The sequence below is a fragment of the Lynx canadensis genome, chromosome D3 (assembly GCF_007474595.2).
Source record: "Lynx canadensis isolate LIC74 chromosome D3, mLynCan4.pri.v2, whole genome shotgun sequence".
NCBI lineage: Eukaryota > Metazoa > Chordata > Mammalia > Carnivora > Felidae > Lynx > Lynx canadensis.
This window is the reverse complement of record NC_044314.2, coordinates 75,920,282-75,938,674: the sequence shown is the minus strand read 5'-3', so window position 1 is coordinate 75,938,674 and position 18,393 is coordinate 75,920,282. Positions and strand designations below refer to the sequence as shown.

Sequence of the window (18,393 nt, the reverse complement as noted above, 5' to 3'; positions counted from 1 at the left end):
ATTTCCACCTCAGACAAGGGTTTTCTTTCTACCTTCTTGCCTTGATCTCACTCGAGGAACTTAATAAAGCTGAAACTGTCATGTCCTCAGCAAACGATCACAGTCCTCCTTAGAAGGAATTGTTTTCTTAAGACCTAAACTTAAGAGGGGGGAAAATAAGACAGACTGATTCCTTTGTGCATCAGTAGTAATAATAACGATTAGCTTTTGAGCCCAAGACTGGGTGCCAGCGGCTGCAGCATCTTAACGAGGCTCACAGAGATGAGGTGACACAGCTGGGACCCAGCCCAGGGTTGCCTGAGTCTAGGGTGTGTGTTTTCTGACTAGCACACCACGCTCTTTATTCCTTTCCCATCCTATCAAAAAAAATCCCAGTTTTTCAGAACTCGCTTATTCTGATGGCTTTCAGACGTTTATCTCACTTTCTGGAATGTTGCCTTGTGGTATCCATCTTTGGACATCGCAAACATTTTAAAGTGAATGTGAAAATCCATTATTCAACACAAATTCCTTTTTTTTTTTTTTAATTTTTTTTTTCAACGTTTTTTTTATTTATTTTTGGGACAGAGAGAGACAGAGCATGAACGGGGGAGGGGCAGAGAGAGAGGGAGACACAGAATCGGAAACAGGCTCCAGGCTCTGAGCTGTCAGCACAGAGCCCGACGCGGGGCTCGAACTCACCGACTGTGAGATCATGACCTGAGCTGAAGCCGGACACTTAACCGACCGAGCCACCCAGGCGCCCCACAAATTCCTTTTGTAAATGTGGCTGTACCCATTATACGGAAACCACATTTAAGGACCTGTATCAATTCTCCTGTGAAAGGGAACGGGTTGTTGTTGTTGTTTTTTTTTTTTTTTGATGGAAGTCAGTAAGGAAAGCTATTTCAGTTTACCTTCCAGGAACGTTTTTTTCTAAAGAGGGGAGTTCCTACCACGTACTGAAAAGGAGGGTGAATTTTGAGGTTGGTACCAAGGGGCTGGAGGTGGCATATCCAGACGTGTTCTGTGTTCCAGGGTCACCTCACCCCACGTCCAATCACTGGAAATCCCAGCATCCCTTCCATGGAAGACTTACGAGCAACATGGTCTGCAAACACTGTGAGCACCAGGTAATTACAGTAGCAGAACTTGATATTTTCTATGGTTTTCTTTCAAGTTAAGATTCGTGAAGCATCCGGAGAATGGACTGACATTGGTATATGGCGTTTGTGATCGCCTGGGCTCTGCACACATAGTGGACTGACCGCTTCCCTTTAGTCAGTGTCAACCTGTCCTTTGACCCTCAGGGGCATTTTCTGCACTAATGGCAGACCCATTGTGGATTGGCAGGAATTTGAGTCTCAAGGCTGGGTCTCTACTGATGGTAGACACAATAGATTCTCTTGCTTGGGGGTTTTTTTGTTTTTGTTTTTTTGCTTTGATGTTTTAAAATAACTTTTTATTTGGAAAATTTCCGACATAAATACAAAAATGGAGAATTGCGTAATTAGCACCTTGATCCATTTTAGGATATTTTCAACCCCCGCCAAAAACGCCCGTACCCATTAGCAGTTTCTCTCCATCTCCCCCACACTTGTAGCCCCTGGCGACCACTGACCTACTTCTGTCTCTATAGATTTGCCTTTTCTGGACATTTCACATACACGGAATCGTACCATATGTGCTCCTTTGTGACTAGCTTCTTTCACTCAGCATCATGTTTTTCTTTTATTCTCTTAATATGGTGAGTTGCAGTGATTGATTTTTCTAATGTTAAACCAGCCTTGTGTTTCCAGAATAAACCCCACTTTATTGTGATGTATTCTTTTACATATATTACTGGGTTTGGTTTGCTAATATTATCTAAAGGAGATTAGTGTCTGTGTTCGTGAGGAATATTGGTCTTACGGTTTCTTGTAATGTCTTTTGTCAGGTTTTGTTATGAGGATTATACTATACTCATAAAATAAGCTGGGAAGTGTTCCTTCCTCCTGTTTCCTGAAGGACTTTGGTTAAGCTTGGTATTGTTTCTTCCTTAATTATTTGCTAGAATTATCTTTCTTTCTTTCTTTCTTTCTTTCTTTCTTTCTTTCTTTCTTTCTTTCTTTCCTGTCTTTTGTTTAATTTTACTTGTTTTAATTTACATCCAAATTAGTTAGCATATAGTGCAACAATGATTTCAGGAGTAGATTCCTTAATGCCCTTTACCTGTTTAGCCCATCCGCGCCCCCCACTCCAGTAACCCTCAGTTTGTTCTCCATATTTATGAGTCTCTTCTGTTTTGTCCCCTTCCCTGTTTTTATATTATTTTTGTTTCCCTTCCCTTATGTTCATCTCTTTTGTCTCTTAAAGTCCTCATATGAGTGAAGTCATATGACTTTTGTCTTTCTCTGACTGACTAATTTCACTTAGCATAATACCCTCCAGTTCCATCCACATCTTGCAAATGGCAAGATTTCATTCTTTTGTTTGCCGAGGAATACTCCATTGTGTATATATACCACATCTTCTTTATGCATTCATCCCTCGATGGACATTTGGGCTCTTTCCATACTTTGGCTATTGTCGATAGCGCTGCTATAAACATGGGGGTGCATGTGTCCCTTCGAAACAGCACACCTGTATCCCTTGGGTAAATACCTAGTAGTGCAATTGCTGGGTCGTAGGGTAGGTCTGTTTTTAGTTTTTTGAGGACCCTCCATACTATTTTCCAGAGTGGCTGCACCAGCTTGCATTCCCATGTTTTTCTTTCTTTCTTTGTTTTATTTTCGTTAGAATTCTTGTGAGGCTTTGCTATTAGGTATATACATATGGGCTGTTATGATGAGTGACTCTTACTTTCCTGATAAAATGTCCTTCTATGTCTTTGGTAAGCCTCCTTGTTTTAATAGTCTATTTTGTCCCGTTAGTTTCTAACTAGTGTTTCTATAGGGTATCTCTTTTTGTTCTCTAATTTATCTATCTATCTATCTATCTATCCTCTTATTTTTTTTAAGTTTATTTATTTTTTTTATTTTTATTTATTTTTTTTTTAATTTTTTTTTTTTCAACGTTTTATTTATTTTTGGGACAGAGAGAGACAGAGCATGAACGGGGGAGGGGCAGAGAGAGAGGGATGACACAGAATCGGAAACAGGCTCCAGGCTCTGAGCCATAAGCCCAGAGCCCGGACGCGGGGCTCGAACTCCCGGACGCGAGATCGTGACCTGGCTGAAGTCGGACGCCCAACCGACTGCGCCACCCAGGCGCCCCTAAGTTTATTTATTTTTGACAGAGAGAGACAGAGCATGAGTGGGGGAGGGGCGGAGAGAGGGAGACACAGAATCTGAAGCGGGCTCCAGGCTCTGAGCTGTCAGCACAGAGCCCCGATGTGGAGCTCGAACTCACGGACCTCGAGATCATGACCTGAGCCGAAGTTGGACACTCAACCGACTGAGCCACCCAGGCGCCCCCTCTATTCTCTTATTTTGAGCTAATTTTTGCCTTTGTATTTGAAGTGTAGCTTTTGTAGACAGCATATAATTGGGTTCAGTTTGACAATTTGCCTTTTGATTAGTGTGCTTAGTCCATTTATGTTTAAACGTAAGTATGTGGTTGGACTTAAGTCTGTTAGTTTACCGTTTGTTTACTGTTTGTCTCATAGAATTTTTTTGTTCCTCTGTGCTTCCTTTCCTGCCTTCCTTTGGGTTAATTGAGTACTTCTGAGTATTCCATTGTAATTCCTCCATTGGCTTTTTAGCTCTACTTTTTTACATTGGGGGGGGTGGGGTGTGTGTGTGTGTGTGATTACATCATGCAATTTTCATGTATCCTGGTCTATTTAGAGTTAATATACTCCCTGTAAAATACAGGAAACTTACAAAAGTAGAGTTCTATTACCCCCTTTTCTGTAGTATTTTTGTCATATATATTACGTCTACATATTACAAACTCCACGATAATGTCATAATTTTTGCTTTAAGCAGTTTATGTGTTTCAAAGAAGTTTTTGAAGAAATATTTTCTATTTACCATTCTCAGTGTTCTTTGGTCCATTCTGTAGACGCAAGTCCATTTGATGTTTTTCCCCTTCAGCCTAAAAAGATTCCTTTACATTTCTTAGGTCTATGGCAACAAGCTTATTTAGTTTTCATTTTCATGAAAAGGCTTCCATTTGCCTTTTTTTTTTTTTTTCTTTTTGAGAATAGTTTTGTTAGATACAGATTCGGGGTTGCTGTTGTTTTGGTTTGGTTTGATTTGATTTGTTTGCTTTTTTGACTGAACTAATTCGGCACGTCTGTTTCCAGCCATGGTGTCTCATTGGGACATGGATGACCACAAAAAGTCATCTCAGTCTGTGGAAGGGAAGACCAGCCGGGCAGGGCACGAAGGATTGCTTCGCATCCGCTTACGGTGCAGGAAAACCCTTGTGTCCAGATACCTCCCACAGTTGACTTGCTGTTTTACAATGCCAGGGAAAGGAAGGGAAAAGGGGAAGGTCTAGGTGAAGAGTTGTAGGGGAAGAAATGCCTTCAAGGAGGCGTTACTGTGGCGTCTCTCTGTGCCTTGCTGATGAGCTCCGAAAAGCGCATTACTGGGGCGCCTGGGTGGCTCAGCTGGTCGAGCGTCCAATTTCAGCTCAGGTCATGATCTCGCAGATCGTGGGATCGAGCCCCACATCAGGCTCGGCTGCTGTCAGCGCGGAGCCTGCTTCGGATCTTCTGTCCCTTTCTCTCTCTGCCCCTCTCCTGCACTCTCTCTCAAAAATAAATACACATTAAAAAAAAAAAAAAAGAAAACGCATTACTTCTTGAGCAACTAACAGGGACAGAAGGAACCTCACAGCTTTACCTTGGGCTCTCCTGCTGTAGCTGGTGAATTTCCAGTAATTGTTCTAGATAACAGAGTCCTCCTTCTCTCTCCTGCTCCCCACTCTCCTGCCCGCCCCTTCTGATCCCGCCACGGCCACCTGTGGTGTTTGAAGCAGTCTACAGATTACACTGAGCATCAGGCAAAGAATAACTGAGTAAGCCATGAAGCAGAAAGATAGGCCCGGAAGTGGATTCGTGGAGTGACATCATCCCTTGGGGGGCGGAGCGGAACCATCGTAGGCTGCTATTTGAGCTCCCACCCGTCTTCCCCACCGAATGCCCTCCACCCTGCCAGTCAGAGCCCCCTGAGGACATGAGCCGTTGCCCCAGCCTCACAGACTGGCAGAGCCAGGGCCCAACCTCTTAGCGCGAATTCCACCCTCCATTCTCTCTCCTGCCGCCCCCCTACCTCCAAGCTGTGGAAGGGGCGGCCCCCACGCATGCCTTGTTTCCTTGCAGTTCACCCACTTTGAAGGCATTGTTCTGTGGTCTTCTGGCCTCCAGTTTTTCTAATGCACAGTCGGCATGATTCATACCGTTCTCCTGTAGGTACAGTGTCATTTTTTTTTCTCTGCCTGCTTACAAGGTTTTCTCTCTATTTTTGAGTTTCAGCAGTTTGTCCATGCTGTGCCCAGGTATGGTTTTCTTTGTATTTGCTTGGAATTTGCTGAATTTCATGTATCTGTACATGTCTTCCACCAAACTTGTACATATTTTTTGCCATTAATTTCCCCCCAAATTTTATGCCCCTTTCTCTGCTTGTTGGTTCGCGTTGGTACTGTTCACAGCTCACTGAGGCTTGGTTCGCTTTTCTTCAGCCTCTTTCCTCCATGTCCTTTAGATTGGATAATTTCTGTTTACTTGTCTTCAAGTTCACAGACTCCTCGCCATCGCCATTTGTGTGCTTGTCCAGCAAAGTTTTCATTTTGGTTACTGTGCTCTTGGCTGTATAATTTCTTTTTAGTCTTCATAGTTGCTGAATATCTACCGAGACTGCCGTTTGTCCTCCACCAGGACTACAATAACTCTCTCCTTTGTGTCCTTGAGCATGTTGGTCATAGTTCTCGCTAAGGTCCTTGTGCTCATTTCAGTATCCAGGTCAATCCGTAGGGTCCTTCACCATGGCTCACATTTTCTTCTTTCTTCGTAGTGTATGTCTAGTCATTTCTTATTGCATATTAATTAACATCGTAGTAGAGACTTTGGATTCTGTTACGTTTCTCTAAAAAATGAATTCTCTTCTGGCGTACAGTTAACTTGGCTGAGCTCAAAGCCCAACTGTCTTCCCCACACCGGGCAGCAAAATCTCTGCTGAGTGTTTTCAGCTTCTAGCTTCTGCTTTTTGCCAGGCCCCTGGAGTTTGCCTGCATGTCTGGTGTGGGTGCACACGGGCGTGTGCCTGCCTTGGAATGGGCAGGGTTATACATTGATCTGGGGGTTCCTCCTCTCTGTGGCTGTCCTCTTTCTGGGATTCCTCCAGCCTCTTTACCAGCCCTGGACTCAGTCGTCTGATACTTCCAGCCTGTAAGACTGCTGCTTTTTTCCACTCAACACTGAACTGCGAGACTGGGGAGCACCCCCGGGCAACAAGTCACACAGTGGAAATCTCCCCCACGGAGTTCCTGTTTTCCCAAGCGTTGACGGTAGCTCTCCAGTGCGTGTTTTGTTTGGTCCAGAATTTATATGCGTTATCTCAGGGACAGATAGTCTAGCCAAGCTACTCTGTCTCACCAAAGCAGGAACTCTTACCCTGTTTTATCATCTGGTTTTTGTTTTTTTTTTTTTTTTTTTTTTTTTGCAACTAATACTGTAACAGGCACATCTTTCTGTATACTCATACGATTCTTCTACTACTGTTTTTAAGTGGACATGATGTAATTTATTTAATCATTCCCTAGAAAACTTCAGTATTCACATTGTGCCAATTTAAATAATGCTGTGATGAAACATCCTTGTAGTTTTGTCCAGGGTTATTTCCTGAGGATAAAATCCCTACATTGCTGGGTCAGGTATGTTCTGTAGTTACCTTACAAGCTGTGCTTCGGTCATTACTGTGCATGTACGTTGACAAGGTGTTTGTCCTAGAATTTGCTTCTGGGTAAGTACACTGTGTTCCATTATGGAAATGTTGGGATCTAAATATTAAACTGTTTCATAGGCTTGTGTCTTCCCATCCTGTAAAGCTTTGACTGAACCTGCATCCCTTTCTGGATTTTCTGCACTGTTTGTTTCAGAGTCCCGTTCGATTCGATACCTTCGATAGCCTTTCACTGAGTATTCCAGCTGCCACATGGGTACGTATGAGCGATGGTTTATTTGGGGTCTATCTTGGAGACATTTAAGTCTGAAAGGGCTTTGAGGCATTTTGGGTAGCTGAGGTGCTGTGCGTACTCAGATGCTTGGTTGGCTGACCTGTCTTAGTTGTCGTGTGTGGTACCATGGCCGATGTGGGGGGAGAAGAAAGTGATGGTTTTTTTTCTCTGGCTGCAGGAATTTTTGGCTTTTTTGAGTGTAACATACACGGTTACTCTCAAATGCAAAGACTATCTAAAACAGTGTAGACGTCCTTAAGTTTCTACAATGTTACGTAATAGCTGCGTAGGAGCAGGCCTAGGGTGCTGGAGCTCCACTTTGCTCAGGGAATGTCCAGTCGTATCTGTGAAGCTTTATTGGCCATAAAAGCAAATAAAACTCTGGGGATCACACTGCCATCTGTTAAGAGTTCAGTATAGCTCTCTTAAGTTATAATCGTGAATTTTGTTTTCTGGTGCTTCAAGGGGCATCCACTGACCCCTGGACCACTGCCTTCACCACTTTATCTCATCAGAATCAGTGCGGGACGTCGTATGTGACAACTGTACGCAGGTATGCCCCTAAGCCCCAGTGTCACCCCCTAGGCCTGTGTGTCCTGATAGAGCGCCTCTCACGGCGAGCTCTTCTGACTATGCCCGGATGGTCGTTTTAGCCACAGTCACGTAACTGGCTGGGAAATCAGTAGCCCATGGACCCGCACCTCTTTTCTGGATGAGTTTTACTTCATCCACAGAATGTTTACAGGAAGACTCTGCTGTGCTTTGAGACAGGACATATGCCCCGCCACCAGCCCCCTTGTCTCACGCCCTGCTGTACTGATGCTTACCTGCCCTGCCCGATCCCATAAGCATTTGTGTTTCATCCTCTGAAGAAGAGGAACCGTGTGGCAGCAGAATTTTTGAAGACACAGAACAGGCGACGTGGCCACGTCAGAGTTCTAGCGTTGCTGCTTCACTTCTCTTGCCCCCTCTGTCACTGTCGCTTGACGACTAAAACTGACAACAGGTCACGATTAACTGGGGGGCTGAGCTCCTTCAGCAGGGTCAAAGTCGGGCGCCAGCTGAATCCAGGCGGAACACCGGCCGGCCCTGCGGCTTGCCGCAGATGTTGCGTTACAAGAAATTCTGCAGGGAGGTTTCTTTCATTTTCAGATGAAGCCAAAGGGACGTTGGATGGGGAGAGGTGGAACACCAGAGGACCACCCTTTGTCAAGCAGCTGGAAACTAGGGAAGGTGAGCCCACGCCACACACCTTGTCGGCCTAGCTCTCAGGGACCCGCCGGGTCCCGCCCCCGACAGCCTGCTGCCTCGGTTTTCTCTCGCCCCGCAGCTCCCTCAGTGTCTGTGCATCCACCTGCAGCGGCTGAGCTGGTCCAGCCACGGCACGCCCCTGAAGCGCCATGAGCACGTGCAGTTCAATGAGTTCCTGATGATGGACATCTACAAGTACCACCTCCTGGGGCACAGACCCGGGCAGCACAAGCCCTAAACCCGGCGGAGAGCGGGGGCCCTCGCTCGACCTGCAGGACGGGCCGGCCGCCCCCAGATCAGGTGCGTGCCCCGGGAGCCGACGCACGGAACGTGTGGCACAGAGAAAAGGGATTTGGTGTCACCGCCTCCTGGGGCCCTTGTGCCGCGAGGGAGCTTGTCCGGTGGTGCTTAAATACCTGAGAACAGCAGCACTGGGAGTGTGAGGGGGAAGGATCCCTTTAAAAGAGGGCAAACGTCCTAAGTAATGAGATGTATGGTTTTAAAAACGATAATCATAGTTGAAAAAATTTGGAAGACAACCTTAACATCGCATTCTGGTCTTTTGACTGAATGCTCGTTGGCTCTGAGCAGTCCAGTGAATTTCTTCCCCCAGTATGGTCATCTCGTTATACGGGTGACCGGGGGCCGGGAGGGTCCTGGCTAATGATCACTGACTTCTTCGTTACTGAATTCCTTATTGATCTAGTTCCACTGCTGTCCTCACCAGAGATGAATAATGGAGTCGGGCCCCAGTACTGCAGGTAGCTCTTGGGACCCTCAGCCCCGCTGAGGGGAAAATCGGAGGGCCCCAGGAGGCGAATGACTGGTCGGAGGGCAAGCGTTAGTCCATTGGGATGAGAACCAGAGGTAGTGATGGGCAGGTTTTTTAAAATTTGTTTTACTTTGAGGAGAGACAGAATGCATGTGGGGAGGGGCAGGGAGAGAGACAGAGAATCCCGAGTGGGCTCCACATCCTCAGCGCAGAGCTCACCACGGGGCTTGAACTCATGAAACTATGAATCATGACCCGTGGTGGAAATCAAGAGCTGGGAACTTAACCGACTGAGCTACGCAGCTGCCCCAGTGTTGGGGAGTTTTTAAAGCTATCTTATGTAACACATTGAGCTCTTTAGAATTAAATAGATGAGGAAAACCCATAGACTCTAAGGGCTCTGAGCCCACACTCAGCCCCCACATTTGCTCCAGTCAAGCCAGAGGGCTGTCTTCCCCGCACCCCAGATGCTCCTGACCTCAGCGTCCTCTACTGCTTTTATTCTTTCTTGCATCCCATAGTTGTGTGGCCTGGCAGGACATCATTCACAGGGAGACGTATTTGCCTTTTCTCAGGTGATCAATAGCTGACAGTCAGAAGCAGCCTGTAATGGGAAGAGGGCTCAGTCTTAGGCGCTGTTTGAAATTTTTTCTTTAATGTTTATTTTCGAGAGAGACAGAGCTTGAGCAGGGGGAGAGGCAGAGAGAGAGGGAGGACACAGAATCCGAAGCAGGCTCCAGGCTCTGAGCTGTCAGCACAGAGCCTGACGTGGGGCTCAACCCACAAGCCGCAAGATCATGACCTGAGCCGAAGCGAACGCCCAACCGACTGAGCCACCCAGGTGCCCCTTCGCTTCTGTTTTAATCAAGGGCTGCCTCACTCTGGGTTCTTCCTTTCCTGGGGGGAGCAGGGGGCGGGGTGCAGGTCTGCTAGTCATCACAGCATGCTGGCTATGGCCACCATATGACCACAGTGACTGACTGGTACTTACAGGCCCCCCAAAATGACCCCATGAAAGGAAAAAAAGACTCAGCATTCTCCTTCATTATTTACCTGCATCCATAAACATTATTAACGCTGTTACACGTTGGTATTCTTTAGAAGCTGGCAACTAAGAAGAGAGAATGTTTAGATCGGTGGTTCTCACCAGGGAATTTGTCCCCCAGGAGACTTTGGGCAGTAGTGGTAGCGTCTTTGGTTGCCACAAATGGGAGACAGGTGTTACTGGCATCTGGTGGATAGAGGCCAGGGGTGCCAAGAAAATCCGCCAACGCAGGACAGCCCCCGCCACAACCAAGAATTATCCGGCCACGTGTCAGTAGCGTCCAGGTGAGAAAGCTCGGCTTTGTCGAAATGTCAGTAAATAATTAGCTACAGCTTAACTCTGGCGCGTCTTTAGCAAACAGGGATCAGGGATAGGAGTCTTTAAGGTTCACAGAGCTCTCAAAGTGAACAGCAGACCAGGAGCTGGACACACGTTTTTCTACTTGGGATTAAACAGCCAAGGACAAAAGGACCATTTTATCAATCAACATCACACAAAATGAAATACTTGGTCTTTTTTTTCTTTGTAGCATGCTGGGGAGTTAAGCTCAAGGTAATCGAAGACATGTTTTGTTTACCCACAGCTACGGCGACTGTAATTGCCTTGGGCCTTTTCTCTTGCAGTTTTGAATCAGCCAGGGGGTCCCGAAAACACAACTTTTTATGAATGGCGCCCTGCTCCCATCTTATTGCCCTACCTGCCAGCCCCAATGCCCTTCCCCCTTCCCAGTGTCTCCTGACTACAGGTGAGCCACTCTTTAGGGGCACATCTTCATCCGTTGTCGCTGCTGTTTCTCTTGTTTCCAAAATTAGCTTAGCACAGAAAGAATGCCAATGTGGGGGACATTTTTCTTTCATCTTAAGTGTGATTTCACTATTATGCATTCCCATTTTCGTCCAAAACGGAAATCACTTTAAAAATAAGAATTCTAAAAGTACGTAGAATTTAAATATATGTCTTCTGTGTATACACGTGTGAATGTATGTATAGAGTATGAAGAAGGAGATTTCAAATTTCTCAGGATACCACGTAGAGATGAGCAGTTAAATCCCTAAAGCCTTCCGCTCTAAAGTTGTACGTGTGCTTACACACAGGGTACATACACTCACGGAATGGGCATCTTCCCATGCCAGTAAGTATCAGTCCCTATTGTCATGGCTGTGTAGTAATCACTTGTACGGATGTACCGTCCAATCAGTCCCCCGTCACTGAACATCTAGGATTCTTTTACTTTTTGTTTTTGCCCGAAACCCTTTTTCCTATCGGTAAACCACTGGCATCCGTTCCTCCCATTCAGTTCCTCCACGTACCTCTTCCGGCTGATGGCGGTTGTCGTCCACCATGGAGACATGCACTCAGGACACTTCGTGACTTACCGACGGTCCCCTCCTTCGGCCAAGAACCCTCTCTCCACCAGCAACCAGTGGCTGTGGATCTCCGATGACACCGTCCGCAAAGCGAGCCTGCAGGAGGTGCTGTCCTCCAGCGCTTACCTGCTGTTTTACGAGCGCGTCCTTTCCAAGATGCAGCACCAGGGCCGGGAGTACAGGTCGGAGGAATGACCACCCCGGCTCTGGAGCTAGAGCCGTGGCACTGTCCACACGGGCCAGGAACAAGGCAAAATCAGACTGTGTGTGTGCACGCAAGAGGCCCCACTAGAGTCCTCAGCCTTCTGGTGTGTTCTAAGAGCAGGCTCCACGCAGGAGCCAGTGGCCCCAGTTCAAACCAGATCAGGCTCCCTGAATGGTGCGCACCGGATGGTGTCCTTGTGCTGGGACAGCATTCATTCTGTGTAGAACGTCTTTTTACTCACCTGCTAATTAAAAGAAATCCAACTCTGGAAGCCACCTTTTTTATATTCGGCCACATTAGGTGTTCTCAGAGGGGAGGTAACTTTGTCTAATCCTCCGACTGGTTTCAGCCCAGATCTTTTATTTTTAATAAGCAGGCCCATAAAAATCGTTCACGAGAATTGGTGAAATTGTTAAAGGCAACAATTTAGAAGAAAAAGTGCCTTTCCCTTTCGATTGCTTTTGTAGCACGTCCATTTGGGAAAATATACGTTGTCCAAGAGTCCTATAAACAACTTTTGGAAAGCTCTGTTCCTTCCAAGTTTCTCAACGGATGGCAACAGGACAGTTACGAGACGCCTCAAGAACACCCACCTCCTCTTTCTGTGGGTCTTTTTTAATCTTTGGATTCTTTATATGTAGTAAAAGCGCACCTGCCAGATCTGCCCCCAGGGGAAATTCTTTCACTGCTCGGTCAGTTGTGAGTGAACTCCCGGGTCGCTCTTAACTCTCTGCTTACCGTGCCCCAGAGACGGGATGACGGTACGTCCTAAAACTGCGCGAATGGCCGGGACGGGGCTGCCTCCGTGCTGGCATCTGCGCCTCCTCTGCTCTGGACAAAGCTCCACTCTGGACGGTGGTTCCTAACTCCGTGGCCCATGCAGAGCTCCTGAGGTTTACAGGTGGAGCTGGGGGCTGTGTAAAAGGACAGTCCTAGCCTTGGTTTGAGAGCTGGGTTCAGAAGGAAGGGCACTGACCGTGGGGCCGCAGTCTTTCTTTCTGAGCCTCCGTTTCCTCATTTGTAAAGTGAACAGTTAAGACTCAGTGAGCATCAAAACCCCAGCCCTTCCCACAAAAAAAAGAGAAAGTTTTCAATTTTTAAAAAACGTATCATTACATTTGATCATCTAGTATTGTCATTTCATTACAGGTCCGTACTCTAAATTTATTGGTTTCTAGTAGCCTGATACAAAGACTGTATTGAGCACTCTCTTCCCTCTTTGGATAAGTCTCATGAATGCCTCTCAGGACCACAGGAAGTTTGAGGACACACAGTAGTATCTATGTTTTAGCTAGTTTTATTTAAACAAACAAAAAAAAAGATACCAAACTCAAATGGACTCCTCAGAGTTAAGATTTGGAATCAGAGCTGTCTAAAAGGTCCCCCGAGGTAAGGCTGAGGACCATGTTCCTTCTGGTGGGGGCAGGCTGGCAGACACTTCTAGACGATGCCTGGGTGTTGGCTAAAAGCAGAAGTGGCCCAGGTGATCACCATCCCGCCTGGCCCGGCACTCACCCCCGAGGACTCCAGACTCACTACCGATTGAAAATACTGTGAAGGTTCTCCAGGCCCCGGGCATCAGGGAGAGAGGAACAGTTCGAAGCATCTGAGGCCTTCACTGCTGACGCCCCTTCCTGATTCCGTGGCAGGCCCTGGCTTTGACGCTGAACCCAGTCCACCTATTTTGCCTGGGTCTGGTGGAACAAACCCCCAGTTATGTGACCTTACGCGGCGTTGCAAAGTCGCGGCTTTCGGTCACTGCTCTCCTGCCACCGCTTACTCTCTGAAGCCTGCCACTAAAGAGACACGCTGGGCACGAAAGGGGACGATCCTCTGAATGTTTAGCTGTCAGCAGATCTTTGGTCAGAGGCCAGGGTGGGAGCCAAGGTTGTAAATGTGAATGATAATCTGTGCAGTCTCTTAACCTGACTTAAAGCTGACTTCCTCATTTCGTAAATTATTAGGCATTGAGTAGCAGCCACATCATCTTATTTCTGGCTTTAAGTTATTTACAAAGTGGCTTCTCTTGGCAAAAAACTGAAGTTAAACTCGTAGTTTATGCCATAATAACTGCTGATTCATGTATTTGCTAAAGGTACCTTTTGTATCTGCTGTGTATTATAGTAATAAAAGAATCTTTTTGTTAGGAAAAAAAATCAACTGGTATTCTTTCACACTTGACCAATTTGATAAAGCCGTCCTCTTTCGGAATCCTGCATTGCTGTGCGATAAGCCCCACGCTTGGATTAAACCTCTTCTGCGTTCCCTTTTCGGAAAGGGGATGCCAGTTCCCTCCTGGAGCAGAGCGGGAGGAGAAAACAGACTTACAAACGGCTGACAAAGTTTTTACTTTTTAGTAGGCAGAATTTTGCGAAATGTCAGATTGACCCGTGGAGCCAGAATCTTCTTTCGGACGGGGAGACTGTGATACCAGTGAGTGTTGGTCGGGTGGTTCATCATAAGCAAACTTCCGTGGGCCAGCTGAAGCCTGACCACCTCCACCTTCCGGGAGGGCTGCTTCCCCCGAGAATCCTTATGCCGGAAGAAGAAATCTCTGCAGGCCCCAAAGGAGACCGAGGCTATGGGGCTCCCGGGAGCCAGTTCCCTTTCATCATCTCTGTGTTCACCGATGTGGTCACGGCCATCTTTGTACCTGCCACGAGAAAACAAGCACGATGTACAAAACGGCTCCCTCCCGGAATGTGCCAGAACGCTTGCTGTCCTACTGCGTGAAAGGTGCGAGGAGCAGCCCCCGCTCATGGTTCTGCAGGGGGGGGGGGCCTCCCCCGGGTGCGCAGATGAACCGCGCCTGCGCGGTTTTACCTCTTCCTATTTGATCCCTCACCTTAAAACACACCTCACCAAAAGAAGCCACGAACACATCTTCCCCTCCTCCCAGTTTGTGTATGTAAACCAGTATAACATAAGATGGTTTCTCCCTACACTTAGACTCTGCACAGATAATCGTAAGTGCCCATCTCTGAGCTCCTGGTACCCCTCTCTCCCTCACTTCTCCAGCCACATCAGTGGGATTTCCGTTCTATACGCACCCCAAGCCCCCTCTGCTCTTCCTCCAGATGTCTGTGTGGCTCATGCCCTCTCTCCAGTTAGTCTCCAACTCCAGCATCAGCATCTCGGTAAGCCCTCTGCTAACCACCTTCCCCTAAACTCAGGGTTCATAAGCAGAGCGATTCTGTCCCCCGCCCAAGGGACGCCTGGCAATGTTTGGAGACACTCTGGTGGCTGCGACTGGGAAGGGGGTGCCCCTGGCATCCAGTGGGTGGAAGCCAGGGATGTTGCTCACATCCTGTGATGCACAGGGCAGTCCCAAGAGGAATCATCTGGCCTGAAACATCAGTGTCGCTGCCGAGAAACCCTGACTTAAACCCAGATCCCTTCCTCCTCGCCATCCTTTAGCAAAATCAGCCTGTTTAATTTTCTTTCAGACACTTGTCAGCATCTCGAATGATCTTGTTCAACTGTTTGTTCATCAGACAATCCCCTCTCGCTTCCCAGTGCAGCACGGGCTCCACGAAGACTGACCGTTGGTGCTGTCCCTGCTGCACTAAGGAGTAACTTGTACAAATGAGTAAAATATGGTGAAACCTAAACTCATGCCTTCAGAAGAAGAAGATTTATACGGTTCAGTCCAGCAACCTAAAGAAGAAAAAGTAAAACGCAGGTAGGACGTCACCTGTTAACGAGCACAAAGTTGAAGGTCTCTCCAGTCACCGCAGAAACACGATCCCGGACGCGCTCTAGAACTGGGATCCAGGGCTTTGGAGACAGAGTAAGGCCCGAAAACGTGTAGGTCAGCCCGGGGTTGCCATAGGTCGCCTGCTTCCTGGGCACACTGTGCCACTTCCCAAACACCTGGACCCTGGCCAGCGCGCCTGTGCAGATAGAACATGGCAGCTCAGGAGGGCAGGCAGGTGAGGACCCCACGCGTTTGCTCCCTGAGTATTCAGGATCGAAAGGGGACTAAATCAGGAAGTAACATTTAGTCTCCTGACCAAGGACAAAACTCCCTGTTGCTAGCCCAAAATGTTCATGTAGGGACAGTGATTCTTGTCCTACACTTACAGAAACACGGCCTTGTCCATTTTCTTTTTTTTTAATACCGTGGCTTCATTGTCTTGCCTACAGTGGGAACGTATCAAGAGGCTGAAACGCAAGCAAGCTGAAGTCAGGCTGCACGCTAGGGTGATTCCGCCAACCGCGGGGACCGAGGGTGTGGAGCCCCCAAGAAGGTGAAATTAATGCAGCTGAGGCTGTAGGCTGGGGTCTCCGTGGGCTTTTCTATGCCTGCAAGTGCTCTGCCACCTTGCAGGCGTTGTCAGGGTGCGTTCGTGTCACCCGGCATCACCCGGAAACAGCCGCTAGAGCGTGGGGGAGGGGCCGGTGATCCACGTTCTCAGAAGCAACAAGGTCCTCCAGGTGATGCAGAGAACCCCCGTTGGGAGGAACTACCTGGTTATTTGCTGTGTCTCCTACGAGACCAGCTGCACCTCAGAATCACCTGGAAGCTTTCTAAAAACACCGATGCCCAGGCTGCACCCCCACCCTACTGTGATTCAGTTGGTCCCGGGTAGAACGCAGCATCTTTTTTCTTATTTTTAACCTTCCCAGATGATTCTAATCAGTGGCCAAGTGGCAAGTCACTCTCAGCATCTGCCAGCTCCCGGTGGTGGGTGGGCAAACTTTTCTCCAGTTTGTGTCCCGGGGCGCCCAAAGAATGTGTGTCTGCCTGGCCCAGAGAATAGGTGTTGAATCAGTAAATGAAGTCACCCGTAACCAATGGCTCCCGAGTTCGTTATTTCTCCAAACACAGACCGCTAGTTGTATCAAACAAGTCTTCAACACACACAGTCCTCTGCTTACCTGTAAAATACTCCACTTCCCGCTCCAGCTCCTGGAAAATCTTGTCTGCTTCGGCTTTGCCAAACAGGACTGTGTAATCACAGCTCAGGCCCTCAGCCCGGATGTGCTGCCAGCTGGGGCTGGCCTGGTGGCCTGCCTTCCCCGGGGTCTCCGCCTTCAGCCTTTTCCTGCCACCTTCCTGGTCCTTTTGCAGGCCTGCTGGCCCTTCTCCGCTCGCCTCTCGCTCCCTCTTTCCCAAAAGGTCCCCTAACGCCCCTTTCACCAGGAATCTGTCCATCCTGTCTCCACGAAGCAAAGACCTGGGCACCGGAGGCAGGGAGGAGAGAGAGATTGCCCAGGCTCGGTCCCAGATCCAAAAATCGGCTTGGTGGAGGAGTGGTCCCACTGCATTTCTCCGCGGTGCTTTCAAGTTCCCACTTTTAACACCATGTTCTAGAACAGAAGTAGAGGATGTTGAAGTTGGAAGGGTCCCTCAGGATGTCCTGGGTCTCCCACACCTGGCTATGAATCACAATAAGCTGGCCAGCTTGCAAAACCCCCAAAGCCTGCATTCCACCCCCAAGCACCTGACGTTATAAAGAAAGGACGCCTTTCCTGGGACGCCTGGAGAGGTGAAGGGGTTCACCTAAAGTCACTCAGAAAAGCAGATTCCGTGTCTCCTTTTCAACCCACATGCTGACCGGCCCTCCCACGCCACTACCCCCTCGGGTAAGCACAGCGATCCTCAAATGGCTACGATTCAGAATCTGAATGTAAAACAGTTAAACGTGATCACCCGCACGCCCAACTCCAAAAGAACTGCGGCCCGTGCGTGGGGCCAGGGGGAGGCGAGGGCGCCCTGAGAAACCCTAGAGAGCACCCGCGCCGCCCTGAGCCCTGCAAACACCGGAGGCAGGGCTGTCGGGAAGCGGACGACACCCGTGCCGCAGGACTGCTTCCGGGCGGATTTCGGCGCCGGCTGGGAAATGCAGGCGCCTACAAACAGTATGGTGGCGGCTTCCTGGCGCCACCTGCTGGCCTTCTGGGCGCGCGGCACTCACTGCCGGGTTTCAGCCTGACTGCCTGGACTGTGCCGGCTGAGGATCCTGTGTGGTTTGGGAGCAGCTGTTGGGTGTCGCCTCTCCTCAGGGGGCCACTGGGCGTCCAGGCAGGGAGCTGGGCCACCAGGTGGGAGCACGATTCCAAGGCTCCTCTATCCGTCTCCACCACCCTAGCTGTGTGGCTCCTACAGGTTGCTAAAACTCTCTGGGTTTGAATTGCTTCATCTATACAGTAAGGGCTATAAAACCTATGCCCTGAGAGCACCATGAGGGCTATTAGATAAGATGTGTGCGAAATGCTTCTGTGCTCCAAATAAATGGTAGGTTCCGTCAGTGCTCCTAATTTTGGTTTACTCTCTGTCTCCCCCGGTGGAATGAACGAACGCTCGGGGAGACCGGAGCCCTCTTTTTGAATGATCTCGGCGCACAGTTGTGCAGGTTTCGACAAAAGCACACAGTTGTGTGACCACCAGCGCAAGGAATCTCCAGAGGCTCCCTGGGGTTCTGTCGCCCCACAAGATCCCCCCAAGCCTCTTACTTATCAGCTCCCTTTCACCCCTGAGCTTCCAACCACCGAGGTGTTGCCTGTCCCTATAGTTTTGTCTTTTCCAGACTTTCTTAGGAAGGCTATACAATATACAGCCTTTTGGGTCTGGCCTTTCGTTTAGTCCAAAAGCTTTCAAGACGCA

The 18,393-nt window shown here is 48.4% G+C and overlaps 2 protein-coding genes across 5 annotated transcripts in view; one reads left to right on the top strand and one right to left on the bottom strand.

The window, feature by feature from the left end:
• Nucleotides 1-13,541, top strand: part of USP30 (ubiquitin specific peptidase 30) — a 28,528-nt gene extending 14,987 nt beyond the window's left edge. Inside the window, 11 exon segments of the mRNA XM_030336221.1 lie at nt 1,018-1,112; nt 7,066-7,125; nt 7,609-7,623; nt 7,625-7,700; nt 8,296-8,363; nt 8,365-8,376; nt 8,474-8,623; nt 8,625-8,694; nt 10,835-10,848; nt 10,850-10,956; nt 11,509-13,541. Of these exon segments, the coding sequence (XP_030192081.1) occupies nt 1,018-1,112; nt 7,066-7,125; nt 7,609-7,623; nt 7,625-7,700; nt 8,296-8,363; nt 8,365-8,376; nt 8,474-8,623; nt 8,625-8,694; nt 10,835-10,848; nt 10,850-10,956; nt 11,509-11,773 (932 nt within the window). The 3' untranslated portion in view covers nt 11,774-13,541.
• On the bottom strand, nt 12,927-17,569 carry ALKBH2 (alkB homolog 2, alpha-ketoglutarate dependent dioxygenase). Of its 4 annotated transcripts, none has more exons than XM_030336218.1 (4): nt 17,231-17,569; nt 16,665-17,096; nt 15,478-15,676; nt 12,927-14,436 (listed from the first exon to the last, which is right to left on the bottom strand). In XM_030336218.1, exons 2-4 carry the CDS (start codon nt 16,939-16,941, stop codon nt 14,130-14,132), a joined length of 783 nt encoding a protein of 260 aa, XP_030192078.1. In that variant the 5' UTR covers nt 16,942-17,096; nt 17,231-17,569; the 3' UTR covers nt 12,927-14,129. The 4 variants fall into 4 exon arrangements, with proteins under 4 accessions (XP_030192078.1, XP_030192079.1, XP_030192080.1 ...); XM_030336219.1 differs by having other exon boundaries at nt 17,290-17,569; XM_030336220.1 differs by having other exon boundaries at nt 17,440-17,569.
• Between the last annotated feature and the right edge of the window lie 824 nt (nt 17,570-18,393).